The sequence below is a fragment of the Stomoxys calcitrans genome, chromosome 5 (assembly GCF_963082655.1).
Source record: "Stomoxys calcitrans chromosome 5, idStoCalc2.1, whole genome shotgun sequence".
Taxonomy (NCBI): Eukaryota; Metazoa; Arthropoda; class Insecta; order Diptera; family Muscidae; genus Stomoxys; species Stomoxys calcitrans.
In genome coordinates this window covers 89,878,748-89,894,628 of record NC_081556.1, presented here as the reverse complement: position 1 = coordinate 89,894,628, position 15,881 = coordinate 89,878,748, and the positions used below count along the sequence as shown (strand labels likewise).

The 15,881-nt window shown below is 39.2% G+C and overlaps 2 protein-coding genes across 6 annotated transcripts in view; one reads left to right on the top strand and one right to left on the bottom strand.

The window, feature by feature from the left end:
- Positions 1 to 15,881, top strand: part of LOC106090426 (cyclic nucleotide-gated cation channel subunit A) — a 145,174-nt gene that overhangs the window by 67,601 nt on the left and 61,692 nt on the right. The gene's annotated exons all lie outside the window — the stretch shown is intronic.
- On the bottom strand, positions 1,313 to 5,551 carry LOC131998099 (uncharacterized). 5 transcript variants are annotated; one of them, XM_059370238.1, is made up of 2 exons: positions 2,573 to 5,551; positions 1,313 to 2,512 (listed from the first exon to the last, which is right to left on the bottom strand). In XM_059370238.1, exons 1-2 carry the CDS (start codon positions 5,437 to 5,439, stop codon positions 1,696 to 1,698), a joined length of 3,684 nt encoding a protein of 1,227 aa, XP_059226221.1. In that variant the 5' UTR covers positions 5,440 to 5,551; the 3' UTR covers positions 1,313 to 1,695. The 5 variants fall into 5 exon arrangements, with proteins under 5 accessions (XP_059226221.1, XP_059226222.1, XP_059226224.1 ...); XM_059370239.1 differs by having other exon boundaries at positions 1,313 to 4,037; positions 4,107 to 5,551; XM_059370241.1 differs by having other exon boundaries at positions 1,313 to 4,037; positions 4,203 to 5,551.

The window sequence follows — 15,881 nt, the reverse complement described above, 5'->3', positions numbered from 1 at the left end:
TTGTCAAAAATGTTTGGATTTCGACCCTAATTGTCTAAAATTGGTTGCTTATTGTTTAATGGTGTCCGGACCCAGTCGAATTTTCAGTAGCAGACAACATGCTAACGCCCTATCCCGCCACCGTTTCTGTTATTGTCTTGGATTGCATTTGAGCTATTAATTTTCCGCTCCACTGGGTAACAGACACAGATCAACAACTTTTTAAAGAATACTCAAATCAATGGGGCAGTAACTCGTATCATTAATGACGGCCATATACAAATATGAATCAATTTGAAGAAACAGAGGGAGGGATGCACGTACATATGTCGTATTGTAAGTGCATCTAAAATCTATTCTGAAACACGTGTTTTTATAGCTCTGTTCTGTTGGGAATGCGATTATATTTCCGATTGACGGGCGGGCCGGAATGTTAACAGAATGACCAGATTCTTGTATTCTATGGTGAGGCAGTTATCATAATCGACAAGGCAAATCATTTTTATGCCAAACACCACTACTGTGGTACAGGTTATTATAACTTAGTGAATTTGTTTGTAGCACCAATAATGGAGGGAGCTAGACCCATTGATAAGTATACCGATTGACTCAGAAACATTTTTGGATTCGATTTAGCAATGTCCGTCCGTCGGTCTGTCTGTCCATGTTAATTTGTGAACAAAGTACAGATCGCAATTTTCATCCGATTGTTTTCAAATTTGGCACAGACATTTTTTTGAAGCCTAGAGAGACGAAGTCTATTTAAACTAGAAGAAACCGGTTCAGTTTTAGATATAACTCCCATATATATCTTCGTCCGATTTGGACTAATACTCCAATAATATCGTCATTTGGGAATCGATTCACTTGAAATATGTCACAAAAAAATCTCTCATAAGTCTCGACATTAATAGTGAATGTTATAGAAATCGGTTCAGATACAGATATAGCTCCCATATATATCTACCGCCAGATTTCAACTTCTAGAGCATTTGCAAGCGCACGTATCAACCAATATTCTCAAAACTTAGCACTACGCTTTCTTCTTCCTGAGTTGGGTCCAATGACTACGCTTTCTTCTACGACTACCACAAAACATGCGTATTTTGGTTGAAATCGGTTCAAATTGGGATAAAGCTCTTATTTATGTGTTCGCCCGATTTGAACTAAAACTTCAATAATATCGTCATTTGTGAACAGATTAATTTGAAATATGGCACATAGGATTCCCTTATGACTCCCGACTTTGTGGTTGAATTTCATAGAAATCGGTTTATATTCAGATATTGTACGAGAGTTTCTGAGTGAAACGATTTCATTTAAGGTATTTTCATAAAAGTTTATTCACAGAATACTACACATATCTTTAAACAACTGTTCTTATTATTTTTATAACAACAAGAGGTTATTTAGTAATTTTAACATTAAAAAAAAAGACGAATGACAAGACACAAATTAATGTTTCGCTGTAGCGATCTGCTTTGCTTGAGGCTTAGTTGACAACAACTCTCTCTTGTATAAATGTAAGTTACAGGGTTTTGTTAAGTGAGAGCAAAGTTAATGTTACTTAAAAATACTGTAAGAAAGAGACAATTATATTAAGGCAAGTATCAGTGATGAGATTAAAGTTATAAAATAAAAAACGCTAAAATAGGTTTAAAGTAAAAAAGCCAATACATTCTCCCCCACTAAGAACATTAGTTCTTAAACCGTACTTCAAGTATTTCTTTCTTCCAAAGCATTTAAAGTGACTGATGATGCATCGTTGGATGGGAGAAAACAAATTTTTGCAATTGGACGCTTTATGAATTTTCCATTGCAATACAAGGTCACAACTCGACAGTGCCCGTCAGAGCCAGGATGTATTTCTTCTACTCGAGCCAATGGCCAATGTCCTGGGGTACTGCGTTCATGAAGTAGCAGTACAATATCACCGATTTGGGCCTCTCGTTTTAGGCAATTCCATTTTGGTCTTGACTGCAATCGGCAAAGATACTCTTGGGACCAGCGTTGCCAAAAATGTTGCTTAAGTTTCTCAATCTGTTTCCAATGTGTTAGCCGATTGATGTTTGAGTCTAGCAAGTCGTCTTCTGGTATACAAGTTGTAGGCTCGCCAACTAAGAAATGGGCCGGTGTCAAAACGCTGAAGTCTGAGGGATCAGTTGAGAGCGGGCAAAGAGGCCTGGAATTTAAACAGCTTTCGACTTGGCACAATAGGGTTGAAAGTTCCTCGTATGTGAGAGTCCGGTCTTTCATAATACGACGAAGATGATGCTTCGTAGACTTCACACCCGCTTCCCATAGACCACCAAAATGAGGGGAAGCAGGAGGTATAAAATGCCATTGGGTACCACTGTTGTTGAGGCCTTCTACCAAATGTTCAGGTAATGAAGCTTTGGATCTATGGTACAAAATCTGTAGTTCTTTGGACGCTCCGATGAATGTTGTGCCACAATCCGAGTACAAATCAGTACAAGGTCCTCGGCGAGAAGTGAACCTCTTAAATGCAGCCAGAAAATCATCAGTGGTTAAGCTAGAAACAACCTCAAGATGAACAGCTTTGGTACACATGCAAACGAATAAGCATATGTACCCTTTGGTTGTGGTGCTTCGTCTGAGTGTATTTTGCTTCATATTTATAGGGCCAGCATAGTCTAGACCACTATGTTTGAAGGGCCTTGCAGGATTGAGTCGCACTTGTGGTAGATTTCCCATGATTTGAGTAGCGGCTTTAGCAGAATATTTGAAACAAGTCACGCAGTTTCGCTTCACAGATTTTGCTAAGTTCCGTGCTGAAAGGATCCAGTAGTGAGTCATGACGTATGATTGCATCAGCTGCACTCCACCATGTAATGTTTTAGAATGAGCTTCTGCAAATATAAGGTAGGAAATAGGATCAGTTTTTGTTAATAAAATAGGGTGTTTTTTCCCAAACGATAAATCTGCGTGCTTAATTCTTCCTCCAACTCGAAGAACGCCTTCATCATCCAAGAATGGTTGCAGTTTTAGTACTCGGCTGTTGCATGCTAAAGGAAGTTTGTTTTGAAGGCAAGTTATGTCATCTTTGAAGGAAATGCGTTGGCAAATCTTGACTAACCGCAATCTTGAACTTTTCAATTCTGTTGTCTGGAGACAACCAATCAGTTTATGATGTTTTTGAATGGAATCTTTTGAGATAGACGCTTTCAAATTGTTGTAAAATCGAAGAATATACGCAGTTACCCGTTGCAGTCTGTTGAATGATGAGTATTTTGAAAAGTAGTCCGGATAATCCGACGTCTTCAGCTTGGTGGCTGTACTCGTGGTGAATGAATAGATGATTGGTTTACTCGCAGCCGGATGCACGGTATTTCTGAGCTTACAAACAGGCCAGGCAGTTGAGTCTTCATGTAGCCAGTGTGGCCCATGCCACCAAATGGTATGAGTTTTTAAATCCTCTGGTAATAAGCCTCTGGTTGCGCAGTCTGCTGGATTGTCAGATGAAGATACATATCGCCACTCAGAAATATTTGTCAAGCGTTGTATTTGAGAAACCCGATTTGCCTCATATACTGGGAGCTGAGAAGATTGTGTTTTGATCCAGTTCAGCACCGTGGTACTATCCGACCACAACATCACATTATCTACTTTGAGCCCAATGCATGATTTTACCCTGGTGACCAACCTTGCACACAAAACAGCGGCACACAACTCAAGTTTTGGTATGGTTTGTACTTTCAGAGGGGCTACTTTTGTTTTTGATTGTATTAGACTTACGTGTACTTTTCCATCTTCCTTCACAACTCTTATGTAGACAACTGCGGCAAAAGCTAGCTTGGACGCGTCACAGAATGCATGAAGATCAGTAGAGGATGTCGATTTGCTTTTAAACCATCTAGGCAGCGATAACTTCTCAATGTCCTTTAATGCAGTTCGATATTTAGACCACTCATTGTGCAAATTCGCTGGCAAAGGATCTGTCCAATCCAAACCTTCTCGCCATAGAGTTTGAAACATGATTTTCGCCATTATGGTTGTAGGGGCCAACCAGCCAAGTGGATCAAATAATCTTGCAGAATCTGAAAGTACAACACTTTTCGTAATTTTATCAGAAAAAGTATAATTGACTTTAAAATAAAAATTGTCACTTTTGGGGTCCCAAGATAAGCCCAAGGCTTTAACCATTTCATGATTTTGAAGCGGGAAGCTATTGGCTGTAGTCTGAAACTCGGAAGGAATCGTACTTAATAGTTCGGTAGAATTTGAGCTCCACTTCCTAAGGGTAAAACCAGATTTCGCCAACAAGAGGACAAGCTCATGCGCCAATTTAATTGCTTCCGTAACGCTGTCACATCCAGATATAACATCGTCCACGTATGTATCCGATTCTATCACTTTACACGCTAAAGGAAATTCTGATCTGCCATCTTCTGCTATTTGTTTCAAAACTCTTATTGCCAAAAACGGAGCGGAGGTCGTACCATAAGTTACTGTTTTCAATTTGTAAATATTCAGGTCATTGATGTTGGGGTCACGCCATAGAATACACTGGTACAGCTGATGGTCGTTGCATACATTTATCTGCCTAAACATTTTTTCCAAGTCGGCTGTAAACGAAATTTTAAAACGTCGCCATCGAATGATAATAGTGGGCAGGTCGTTTTGCAGTGGGGGTCCACTAGCGAGTTCATCATTCAGAGATGGCTGTGGTGGAACTCTGCTGCTACCATCGAAAACGACTCTTAATTTAGTAGTGGTACTGCTTTCGCGCAAAACACCATGGTGAGGCAAGAAGTATATATTCGGTGGTAAATCTTGAGGATATCGTCCCACCTTTTCCATATGGCCCAAATGTTCGTACTCAGACATAAAGGCTTTGTAAGCTGTCGCAAATTGAGGTCGATATTTAAAAGAAGATTCAAGCTGTTTCAGTCTTTTTAGGGCAACATAGTCTGTATTTTGGAATATCGGAGCAGTCTCACCTTTTAACAAACTTCTAAATGGCAAGTGAACTTCATATCGGCCCTCACTCGTTCGAATATATGTTGTTGCAAAATATGATTCACAAGCTTCTTCCTCTAGCGATAAATTTTTTGTTTCTGCCAACTCTTCTTGTTCCCAGAATAAACGCAGCTGATTCTCGAGATTGCAGCTATTTACATTCAGGGTCGTTTTTGGGTATGGTTTGCCTATAGGGCCTGAAACTAGCCACCCGAACACACTTTCCTGCAATAAGACACTGTTTGGAAACTTTATACAATTTTGTTTTAAGATCTCACCATAAACATCACTTCCCAACAAAACATCTATCTTAGATGGCATGTAAAAAGTTGGATCGGATAACTGATATGAATTCAAATCCGGCAGATCACATTTTCTCACATCTATTGGTTTATAATTTGTTATTTTAGGCAAAATAAAAGCACTCACGGTTAAATTGTAATTCTTATTATAATTGGACACCAGCTTCAGCTCGACCATATGTTTGATTGATGTTTTAGATGTTGCTCCAATTCCATCTATCGTTGTTTTTTCAATTCTCTTTTGATTCAAATTTAATAGTTGACATAACTCTCTGTTTACAAATGAGGCTTGAGAGCCGGGACTTACGGCTGCGTTATGCATGTGCAGAGATCGTTTAAATGGTTTTTGTTGTGGACAGCGACTAACAGAGATCTGCCTTTCTGGTCGGTTATTTGATTCCTCTACAGACTCCAATGTTCTAAATGTAGTTTCCAAAAACTTGAACAAATCGTTCATTACAGGAAGTTCAGTGCTACTAATGGATTGTTCCCATTCTTTACGGGTCTGTTTGTCCATTTTCTGTGTCATAAGATATATAAGGATCGGATCCCATGTATCAATGTCTATATCGAGCGACCTTAACAGTGATAGAGACGATCGTGTTGAATCAAGCAGTTCTTTTATACTAGAAAACGAACCATTAGACTGTGGAATTGAAAATAACTTGTTTAAGATTTGTTCAATAAGTTTTCTTTTGTTTTGGTATCTTGATTTAAGTGCTTCCCATGCAGCAATGTAGTTTCTATCAGAAGCTGGGTATTGGTTTATAATATCTAAAGGGGAATCTTTACAAGACCCTTTTAAATAAAAATACTTTTGTATATCAGTCAATGAGTGGTTGTTGTGTACCAACGAAGTGAACATGTCGCAGTAGGGTATCCACTCGAGGTACTCTCCTGTGAAGGTTGGTAATTCAATTTTTGGAAGTTTGGCACATGATGATGTTGATGAGTTACTATAGTTGTTGTTGGAAGATATGAAGGTACTTGCCATATGATGATGCGACATTGTAGGCTCTTCGGCTAGATCTAATAGTTTTGATTTAAACGTAATGTAGGTATCAAAGAAAACTTCATAGAAGTCATTTGCTAGATATGGCACATCTTTTTCATTAATGGTGTTTTCCAATGCCAAAGCACAAATTTGCTCATGATCTTCCTTAAAACTTTTATAAATTGTTTCGACTTCTTCTAGAACGCATTTCATATAGCCCTTTGTTATTTCTTTTTCGGGTTTATTGTTGAAACGTTTTGCTAACCTTTGCAAATGGCTGTGTGATTTGTGTTGAACTGCTATTATCGACGATAAATTCTCCATTTTCTAGATGCGATGAATAGGGCAAAAGGTAATTGGAATAAATTGTTAATTATTTTAGCGGATTAAAGATGAACCTGTAAGCTCAGAAAATACCATGCAAAGGTGTATGAAGTTGGGAAAATTTTTAAATTCCAGATATAAAAACACTGATTTAGTTGTAACCACGTAGATGGAGTATATTACACAACTTTGTGTTGGCTTTAATTATTTTTTTTGATTGTTGTAGCGGGAAAGTCGTCCCGGGTTTCGGCACCAATTTAATGTACGAGAGTTTCTGAGTGAAACGATTTCATTTAAGGTATTTTCATAAAAGATTATTCACAGAATACTACACATATCTTTAAACAACTGTTCTTATTATTTTTATAACAACAAGAGGTTATTTAGTAATTTTAACATTAAAAAAAAAGACGAATGACAAGACACAAATTAATGTTTCGCTGTAGCGATCTGCTTTGCTTGAGGCTTAGTTGACAACAACTCTCTCTTGTATAAATGTAAGTTACAGGGTTTTGTTAAGTGAGAGCAAAGTTAATGTTACTTAAAAATACTGTAAGAAAGAGACAATTATATTAAGGCAAGTATCAGTGATGAGATTAAAGTTATAAAATAAAAAACGCTAAAATAGGTTTAAAGTAAAAAAGCCAATACAGATATATTCCCCATATATAAGTATCACCCGATTTTCGCTTTTATAGCCTTTCTCATTGTAGGTTAGGTTTAAGTGGCAGTCTGCCATCAGACACACATAGACGTTTTCGTCCATTGTGATACCACAGGAACAGAAGAAGGAAAATGTCTTCTAGTTCCTACCGTTGAACCATCCAGATCGCTTTAAAAAGCTCAAAAACTTGCCAATGTTCACATCCGCTAAATCGAACAGGTTCTCAAAGGAATGATAACCTAAAGTGGAACACACACAGAAGGTGTTCTTCCTCGATGTCTATACAGCTTCTGGAAAAGTCGTCGCTGGCAACCTTCAGTATGTCAGCATGTTTTCCGATTAGACAGTGATCTGTCATGACGGACACAATGACTGAGACGTCTGTTCTAGCCAATGACAGCAAAGCAGTAGATATCTTCAAGTCTAGATGAGGCCACATAGTTTTGGAATGCTCACAGCCCCCTCTTTGTGATCATCTATCAGTCGTTGCCCTTCGAGCCTGGTCCTGAACACTTAACTTACATGTCGCTAGAGGCATACCCACAGACAGACTCCAGTGTCCCTGGAGTATATAAGGTAGAATTCCCTGGCATATCTCTGTGGCCCGGAACCCAGAACAGGTGAATTTTGAACTGTTCAGCCATGTCGTTGAGAGATCTGCGACAGCCAAGGGCGGTTTTTGTGTTCAGAATTAGGTTATCCAGGGATTTAATGGCTGCCTGGCTGTCTGAGAAGATATTTATGCCAATCGTTGTAATGACATTATATCTTAGCCATTCCTCCACTTCCTTAATTGCAAGGCTCTCTGCTTGTGGTCGGGTAACCTCTTAGATATGATCAGTTCTAGATCTTTAGAGTACACCTCAAAACCCACCTGGTCGTTTAGTTTGGAACCATCCGTATAGCAGTCTATGCAACTTCTGTTACCAGGGATAACGTAGATCCAATCGGTTCCATCAAGAACAGTGGTACAGTCATTTTTATCAAATAGCGGCTAAGGTAGGGTGTAATCCACACTGCCTGGAACATCGGATATTGTATCATTGGTCGCTACAATTTGGGCAGTCACAATGTCCAGAGATATGTAGCATTAAATCCAGTGCATCAGATGGTGTCGTCCTCAGTGCTGCTGTGATGCACAAACAAGCCATCCTTTGGATCCAGTTAAGTATTGAGCAGTAGGTGGATTTTTGAAGCGCCGTCCACCAAACCGTATAGAATATTAGGTCTGACAGCTGCAGTATATACCCAATGCATGACAAGCGGTTTAAATCCCCAACTTTTGCCAATGGCTTTCTTGCAGGTGTACATATATTTCTCACCATAGTTCCTAACGGATTTTATCCGAATTTGTATACCAATTTAGGTTAAAATCTGTTAAGATATATCTCTTCGTCCGATTTTGACTAATATTGCAATAATTTGGTCATTTGTTAATCGATCCTCACAAAATTTGTCACTCAGGTTACTCTCATGACTTTTTTGATCATTGATTAATTTCATAGAAATCAGTTCAGATTTAGATATAGCTCCCAAATATATATATATATATATATATATCCCGATTTTTCACTTTTAAGGCCTTTGCTAACGCTTTTATCAACCTAGCTTATCAAAATTTTGCACTACGATTCTTTCTATAACTCCCACAATATGTCCGGATTTTGGTCAAAATTCTACATTCCACATTTCAATGACTTAACCTGCCTACCCTATTTGGTGTAGGGTATCAAAAGGTCGGCATCGCCCGGCTTTAGACCGTCCTTACTACAATAGTTTGTCAATCGCATTGGCAATCAAATGCACTGTCAGGTTGATCTAAACAAAAGAACTATTAAGTTAAAGTATTCCTGATAAAGTTATAAATCTAGCAACCCAATAACCTTATGCTAATTGCAAGCTACACATACTATGACATATGTGCACATTGTGTACGTTACACTTTTATAAGCTAATATAACCTCCGTCTGTGGGTCCTTTCACTGTAACTACTCCGGCTGCATATCAATGAAGTACTTGAGTTTTTGTGCAGTTTTGTTCCTTTGTTTTTTTTTTTGGCACATTTCATGACGATCGAGTTCGCGTAAAAACGTACTTAGCTTAAAAAGCCCGCATTATTTATGGCTTCAGTATGTTTGCCAAACCTATGACTGGCTATGGTTGCGGTTCATTTCTGAGAAAATGAAGTGAAAGGAAAAGAGTCAAATACTGTTTGGCACCTTGTAGAACTGGGTTAGGAGAGATTTACATGGAGCCCACTCTGAGGCACTAAACACTGAGCCCAACCAAATCGTAAGCAAAACGACACAGAAAATTGATATCAATTGTCGTATTTGTTTTCTGCAGCCAATCCCGTCTCTTACACATGTCATGTGGTAGAACTTGTAGTTGGAACTTGGAACATGACTATGTTTTGCCAATCAAATCACGTTTGTTTGTTTGGCCTTAATTTGTGTATGTGCGTCTACCCAAGTCTGTTTCCGCCCCATATGATATGGGTTAAGAATATTGTCGTGGTTTGTTTTTTTTTTTGTGTGCTCACTTGGCACTCAAAAAGTTCAAGGGAATTGGAGGATGTATGACTGACTGGCTATTAACTTGGTCAGTAGCCAAACCTGACGATTAATCATTTGGCCTATAAGAGGCGAGAGGGAGCCAAACGAAATTAGTGCATAATAATGAAAGCTAAACTGAATAGGATTTTTGTATAAGGGACAAAAGCTTTCATAATATAACTGTGACATTATGCTTACCATAAATATTTGACTATGGTGGTGAGAATCCAATGTTTGGCTTAGCTGAACTTTCTTTGTATACAGGGTGGCTGATGAAAGCCGCTACCAAAAAAAAATGTAATAACTTTTTTTCTATTTAATAATAATAATTTAATAATTAATTTAATTAATTAATTAATTAATTTAATTAATAATAATTTAATAATTAATTTAATAATTTAATTTAACATGAATAAAAGAAAAATGTATTCCATACACCGAAAAAAAAATGTAGCAATATTCATCATTGTAGCAATATTCATCAGCCACCCTGTATATTTTTTGGTTAAAGAATGAGAGGTTTTATCACACACATTACATTCATGTTCGTGCTGTCTTCTTTGAAATACATCTTTAGATTACGATACCATTCCTTTATTTTTCTTGTATTCATTAAAAACAATGACATGAAACATGAAGAACTTTTTAGTTTTATCATTAACAAGAACAACATCTCTGCTGCCAAGTTATTATCATTGTCATTCGCATCTTGTGCTGTTGTCATCATCATTATCATCATCGTCGTCGACATCAGCAGCAGTTCCATTGTTAACATGTGACACTTACAATGTTTCCAATTGTTGGTTATTCTTGTGTTTTTCTGCTTCCCTCACATAGATTCATCAAAATTCATAATGGAAATATTTGTACTGTGTCATCAGCATCACAATTTGTAAGCATAGTATATCTAGCTCGGAAAACAAGCTCTCAAATTCTCATATGTTCAAAATTATATTTGTTTGAGTGTTTTTATTTGCTACACTTCTACTGTGTCACAAGATATTATAAATTTGTGCATTTGTTTGTAACCCCCTGGGTGGGCTACCGAAAGTGGTCTATCCAACATTTTAGAAAAGGCAACTCTTGCCCTATACACCTGCCAGAGAGCCATTGGCAAAAGTTGGGGATTTAAATCAAGACGGTAGGGTAAATAACAATCTTGGAGTTTAAAAAGGAGATTAACGTCTTCTTTAAGGATGAGACGATCCGCTTTGATTGGGTGCCGGGCCCCAGCCCAATAAGGAAGAATGAAAGAGCTGAAGATTTGGCAGTGAAGACCGGAGGACTGCCGCAGAGTGCCAAATTGAAAAATCTTGGAAATAAATCAGAAACTTTTGAACGGATAGAGATATGGACACGAACATTAACAAAGTAAATGTTTTCCAAAAAATACACAAAATCTGGGGACCCTAGTATATCTAGAATATGTTGAAAGTAGGTCACCTTATGCATGTCAATTTTTGAATTGCTTGGCAAACAGGTATTTATGGGTAAATCAGCTTGATTCTAGAAGAAAAAACAAGTAAAAGGGTTCTAAGTTTGTCCGGGCCGAATCTTGGGAACCCACCACCGTGGATTCTACCGCATGCAAAATTTCAGTTAAATCGGACGAAAATTGAGGCTTCTAGGGACTCAAGAATTTGAATCGGGAGATCGGCTTGTATAAGAGCTATATATATTAGGTCATAAACCGATTTAGACCGTACTACGCAGAGATGTTGGCTTGTAAGGACTCAAAAAGTTAAATCGGGAGATCGGTTTATATGAGAACTATATCAATACTGAACTGCTGCGCAAACAGGCAAGTTCTTCGTGTGTCAATGTGCTTAGGCGCGAAAATTTTCTTTACGAACAGCGTCTGCGTACTAAGGTTCTTGCTTCTACACAAGGAAGTAAGAGCTTTTGGTCGTTCGTGAAAAGAGTAAAGGGTAATTCTTCATCTATTCCAACTCTTGTTAAGGACGATCAAACTGTTGGCTGATATACAATATTTGCAGGGAACTCTTCTCTGCCGGATAGCAATCAACCACTACCCTCAATCGAAAATTTATCTGGCATCATACTCCAAATATTTTTCCGTACTCGTGGAGTTAAAAGGGTTCTTGAAAATCTAGACGTAAATAAATCCTCGGGCCCGGATGGCAAATCAACCCTTGTCTTACGCAAGTGTTCTTCGAGGCTCGCTCGTAGATTACGCAACTTACCTTGCGCTGGAAGGCTGCGAACGTTCAGCCAATACCCAAGAAGGGTGAGGCCAACAACCCTGCTAATTATCGGCCAATTGCGATATGCTCCGCTCTCTCCAAGGTCATGGAGAGCATGGTTAATCACCATATTGTGAGGTATTTAGAGTCTAATGGCCAGTATGGGTTCGGCAGAAATCGCTTAACGGGTGACCTCATGACACTTCTATCGGAACGAAGGAGTCGCCCAATCCACCAGTTTGGTGAAAGCAAGGTTGTGAATCTGGATATCTCCAAGGCATTTGATAGGGTCTGGCACGGTGCACTACTATCAAAGCTTGTCGCATTTGGTGTTGTTTATTTCGAGCTTTCTCAGAGATCGCACTATTCGAGTCTTTATAGATGGGTTCTCATCCAATGAGCATAAATAGACCGCATGTGTACCCCAGGGCTCCGTTCTTTCTCCTTCTCCTTTTCTAATTTTCATCAACGATTTGTTGGGTCAGACATCGAATCCGATCTACTCATTTGCGGATGACGGTAATCTCTGTCATTCGTACTCATTCGACCATAGACCAAGTCTTCGAGAGATTGAGGACAAGAGGCGGGTTATGGCCGATACACTCTGCCAGGATTTGCTGGCCATTTCTGAATGGGGTCGAATGAATCGAGTAGAGTTTAATGCACGGAAGACTCAGTGCTGCTTGCTGTCACACAAACGATTCGCTGACCTATTACGATCATCTTTGTCTATCAACGCTGTAGATGTTGACCAATCAGATGCTCTGGATGTTCTGGGCATGAAAATACAAAGTAATGTCCGTTGAGCTAAACATGTATTCGAAGTGTCTAAAGAAGCATTCAAGTGTTTAAGCTTCCTTAAACGGTGTAAGAATTACTTCACTCCGTCTGATCTTCTTAACATCAAGTTCAACTCACATGTATGGGCTGGAGCTTTAAAATCATCCCTGGAGCTACTGTACAAAGGGAGCGATGGCGTTGATTGGGGACAGTGGAGTATCCAGCTCTATTGCCTCTCATCATCATCGTCGCAATGTGGGTTGTTTGGCGCTGTACTATCTGTACTTTCATGGTGTGTGTTCGTCTGATATTCGTCTTCTTATTCCTGATGTAAGGATGTATATCAGGGATACTAGACATTCCAGGAACTCATACCCGATTATTACTGATTGGCCAGCGGACCGCACAATGCATTACAGAGAGAATTCTTTTTTCGCCCGAACCGTTCGTATGTGGAATCGACTTCCGGCTAATGTTTTTCCCACTTCGACTTCCGGCTAATGTTTTTCCCACCCACTTTGACATCCAACGATTTAAACAAATGTCAATAAGCACTACATCCTACATACATCGTAGAATTTTGTAACCTTTCTAACGATGTAAAAATTATTTCAATTGGTTCACTTATAGTCCCACAATTTCAGAAACACCGGCGAAACCTTGAAGAAAATTAAAAAAAAAATTGTTGTAAGTCTCGATTGTGGCAGGGGGATTTTCAGTCTTCTGCAATCCGCCAGACTTTAGCGATGTGGTCGATAGTTCCTCAGGCAAGTGTTCAGCAATAACTGCTGAGTTGTCTCCTGATTCCCCAACCCCACCGCTTCTCCAGACCTTCAATTTCATCTTGTTGAATCCGTAGGATGCAACACCTTCAGACTTGTTGGGGTCTGTGAGACAGCCGGAGTTTAGTACGAATACTCCATGGTCATCATCAGCCTCATCCAATCTACCAATCTTCCAGTCGGTGGTTGAAAGATTGGGATTTGCAAACTTTGCCCATGAACATTCCACTAAGGAACAGGGGCAAACTTCTCACATGTCAATGAGTGCAGTCCGATTCAAGTTTAAGCTCAATGATAAGGGGCCTCCTTTTTATAGCCGAGTCCGAACGGCGTGCCCCAGTGCGACACCTCTTTGGAGAGAAGTTTTAAATAGCATAGTACCTCACAAATGTTGCCAGCATTAGGAGGGGAAAACCACCGTGCGCCATTGGTCTAGAAGGAATATCTTCCTTCTTTTTTAGCGCACAACGATACATTTCAATAGAGCGTTGATCGCCGACGGCAATTAGTCTGTATCGGCCTCGATACCAGCCTGCATCGTCACAAACTGGAGGAGACCCAGGAAATTCCGCAAGGACATCGGAGTATACTGATGACAGTCCATTGACTATCCCACTCCAAGTATTCCCAGGTATGCAGCCCTGTTTTCCTACCTTGTCGACAACTGCCATCACCAAACTGTCCCTAGCAACATTAGCAAAGTATCTTGGACCCATCTTACTGTTGTTCGCCCTAGTTCTTTTAGGCCTCCAGGTGACCGCCGCCTTTTGGCTGACTGCGGTGCAGTTTCCGAATCTAGACGTGTAGTCTTTGGTGTAGCCTGTGCAACGAATTCCCGAGCCCAATTTAGGGAATCTCTCTCCCTATTAGTAAAAGTCTTAGGATCATTTGGTTTGCCGGGGAGGGCCGATGGCCTAGGCAAATTATAGGCATGCAAAGAAGGAATAGGTTCGGCCTTGGCCTTTAGACTCGAACCAGATGTCTTCGTCAAAAGCCCCTGCTGACCAGTCGGCAGGTGGAGCCTGTAGTAGCTGCTTCACCAGGCGAGGTTTCAGAAGCAGACCGTATGCTACAGCCTGATACCATCACCGCAGTTGTTGGGTCTTTGGAGTCCATTCTAAGCCTACTCTCGAGTTCTAGATCTGCCGCTCCACTGGAAACAGATGCAGATTATCAACCGCCTTATGGATACCTCAATCGCAGCTATCCTTGAGTGAATTAAATTTTTCTTCCAAAAATAATGACCTATTACGAGTTACAGGAAAATTCTTGCGGAGTGAAATAACAATACGTCCGCTCCACTCAACGGTTCAAACAAGATTCTATACAAATCAAATTTGTATATTCACATCGTTAGAAAATTTCCCAATGCAACAATTTTAAAGCAATAACTTTAATATCGCGTAAATTTTTTTTACTTAAACTTACATTGAGATACTCAGCGTCATTCCTCCATTAAGTTCATAGATTAATGTGTCTCTGACAAAGCCTAGCGTCATATCTTTGTACAGGGTATACCAGCGGATTCCTAATGATATGCATGGTCATAGACAAAGGATAACATTGGGCCTTGTACAATTCAAATGAAAATATTGTTGGCACTTAGGACGTCATCAAGTAAGAAATTATTATCCCAGCTATTCATAATAACAACAACCCCCAAAAGCAGCTCATTAGCATTGTTGTCATTTAAAACATTGACATTGACTGGCAATACTAAAACAAAGTTTTGTCTGCAAATTTAAGACTCGTGTTGGCATCCAACAACTGTGAGTCTTCTGACATGAGCACCTACCTACTACCTACCAGCTGTCGACTACCCAAAGTCCAATGAATTTTTGCAATGCCGACACATACAAAAGTGTGCGCTTTAAGTACTTCATTTGAACTGCGATAAATAATGTTATGAATTATTAATTAAACTCTCATTCCAATTCCAATTTGGAATTATGAATAATGAAAAGTCCAATATTTATAAGTGACAATCTAAGAATAACTGAAGAATGGTTTATTTAGCTTCATGGTTAGTGTGGACATCGTCAATATGCTTATTGCCCTATTGGTTTAAAATTGAAAAAAAAAAACAAATAAATAAATAGAATAAAACTTTGGTAATTGTCTAAGGTTAAGACGGATTAGCTGAAATGGGCATGTTTCGATATTCGGGAAGCTAATAATCGAATACATTAAAATCTGCAATCTTGTGATTTATAAAAAAGCAAATATTTCTTTTTTGCTGGGAATAAGCAGGCGGGACCAAGATTCAATACGAGAGATCGGTCTATATGGCAGCCATATTCAAATCTGGACCGATCTG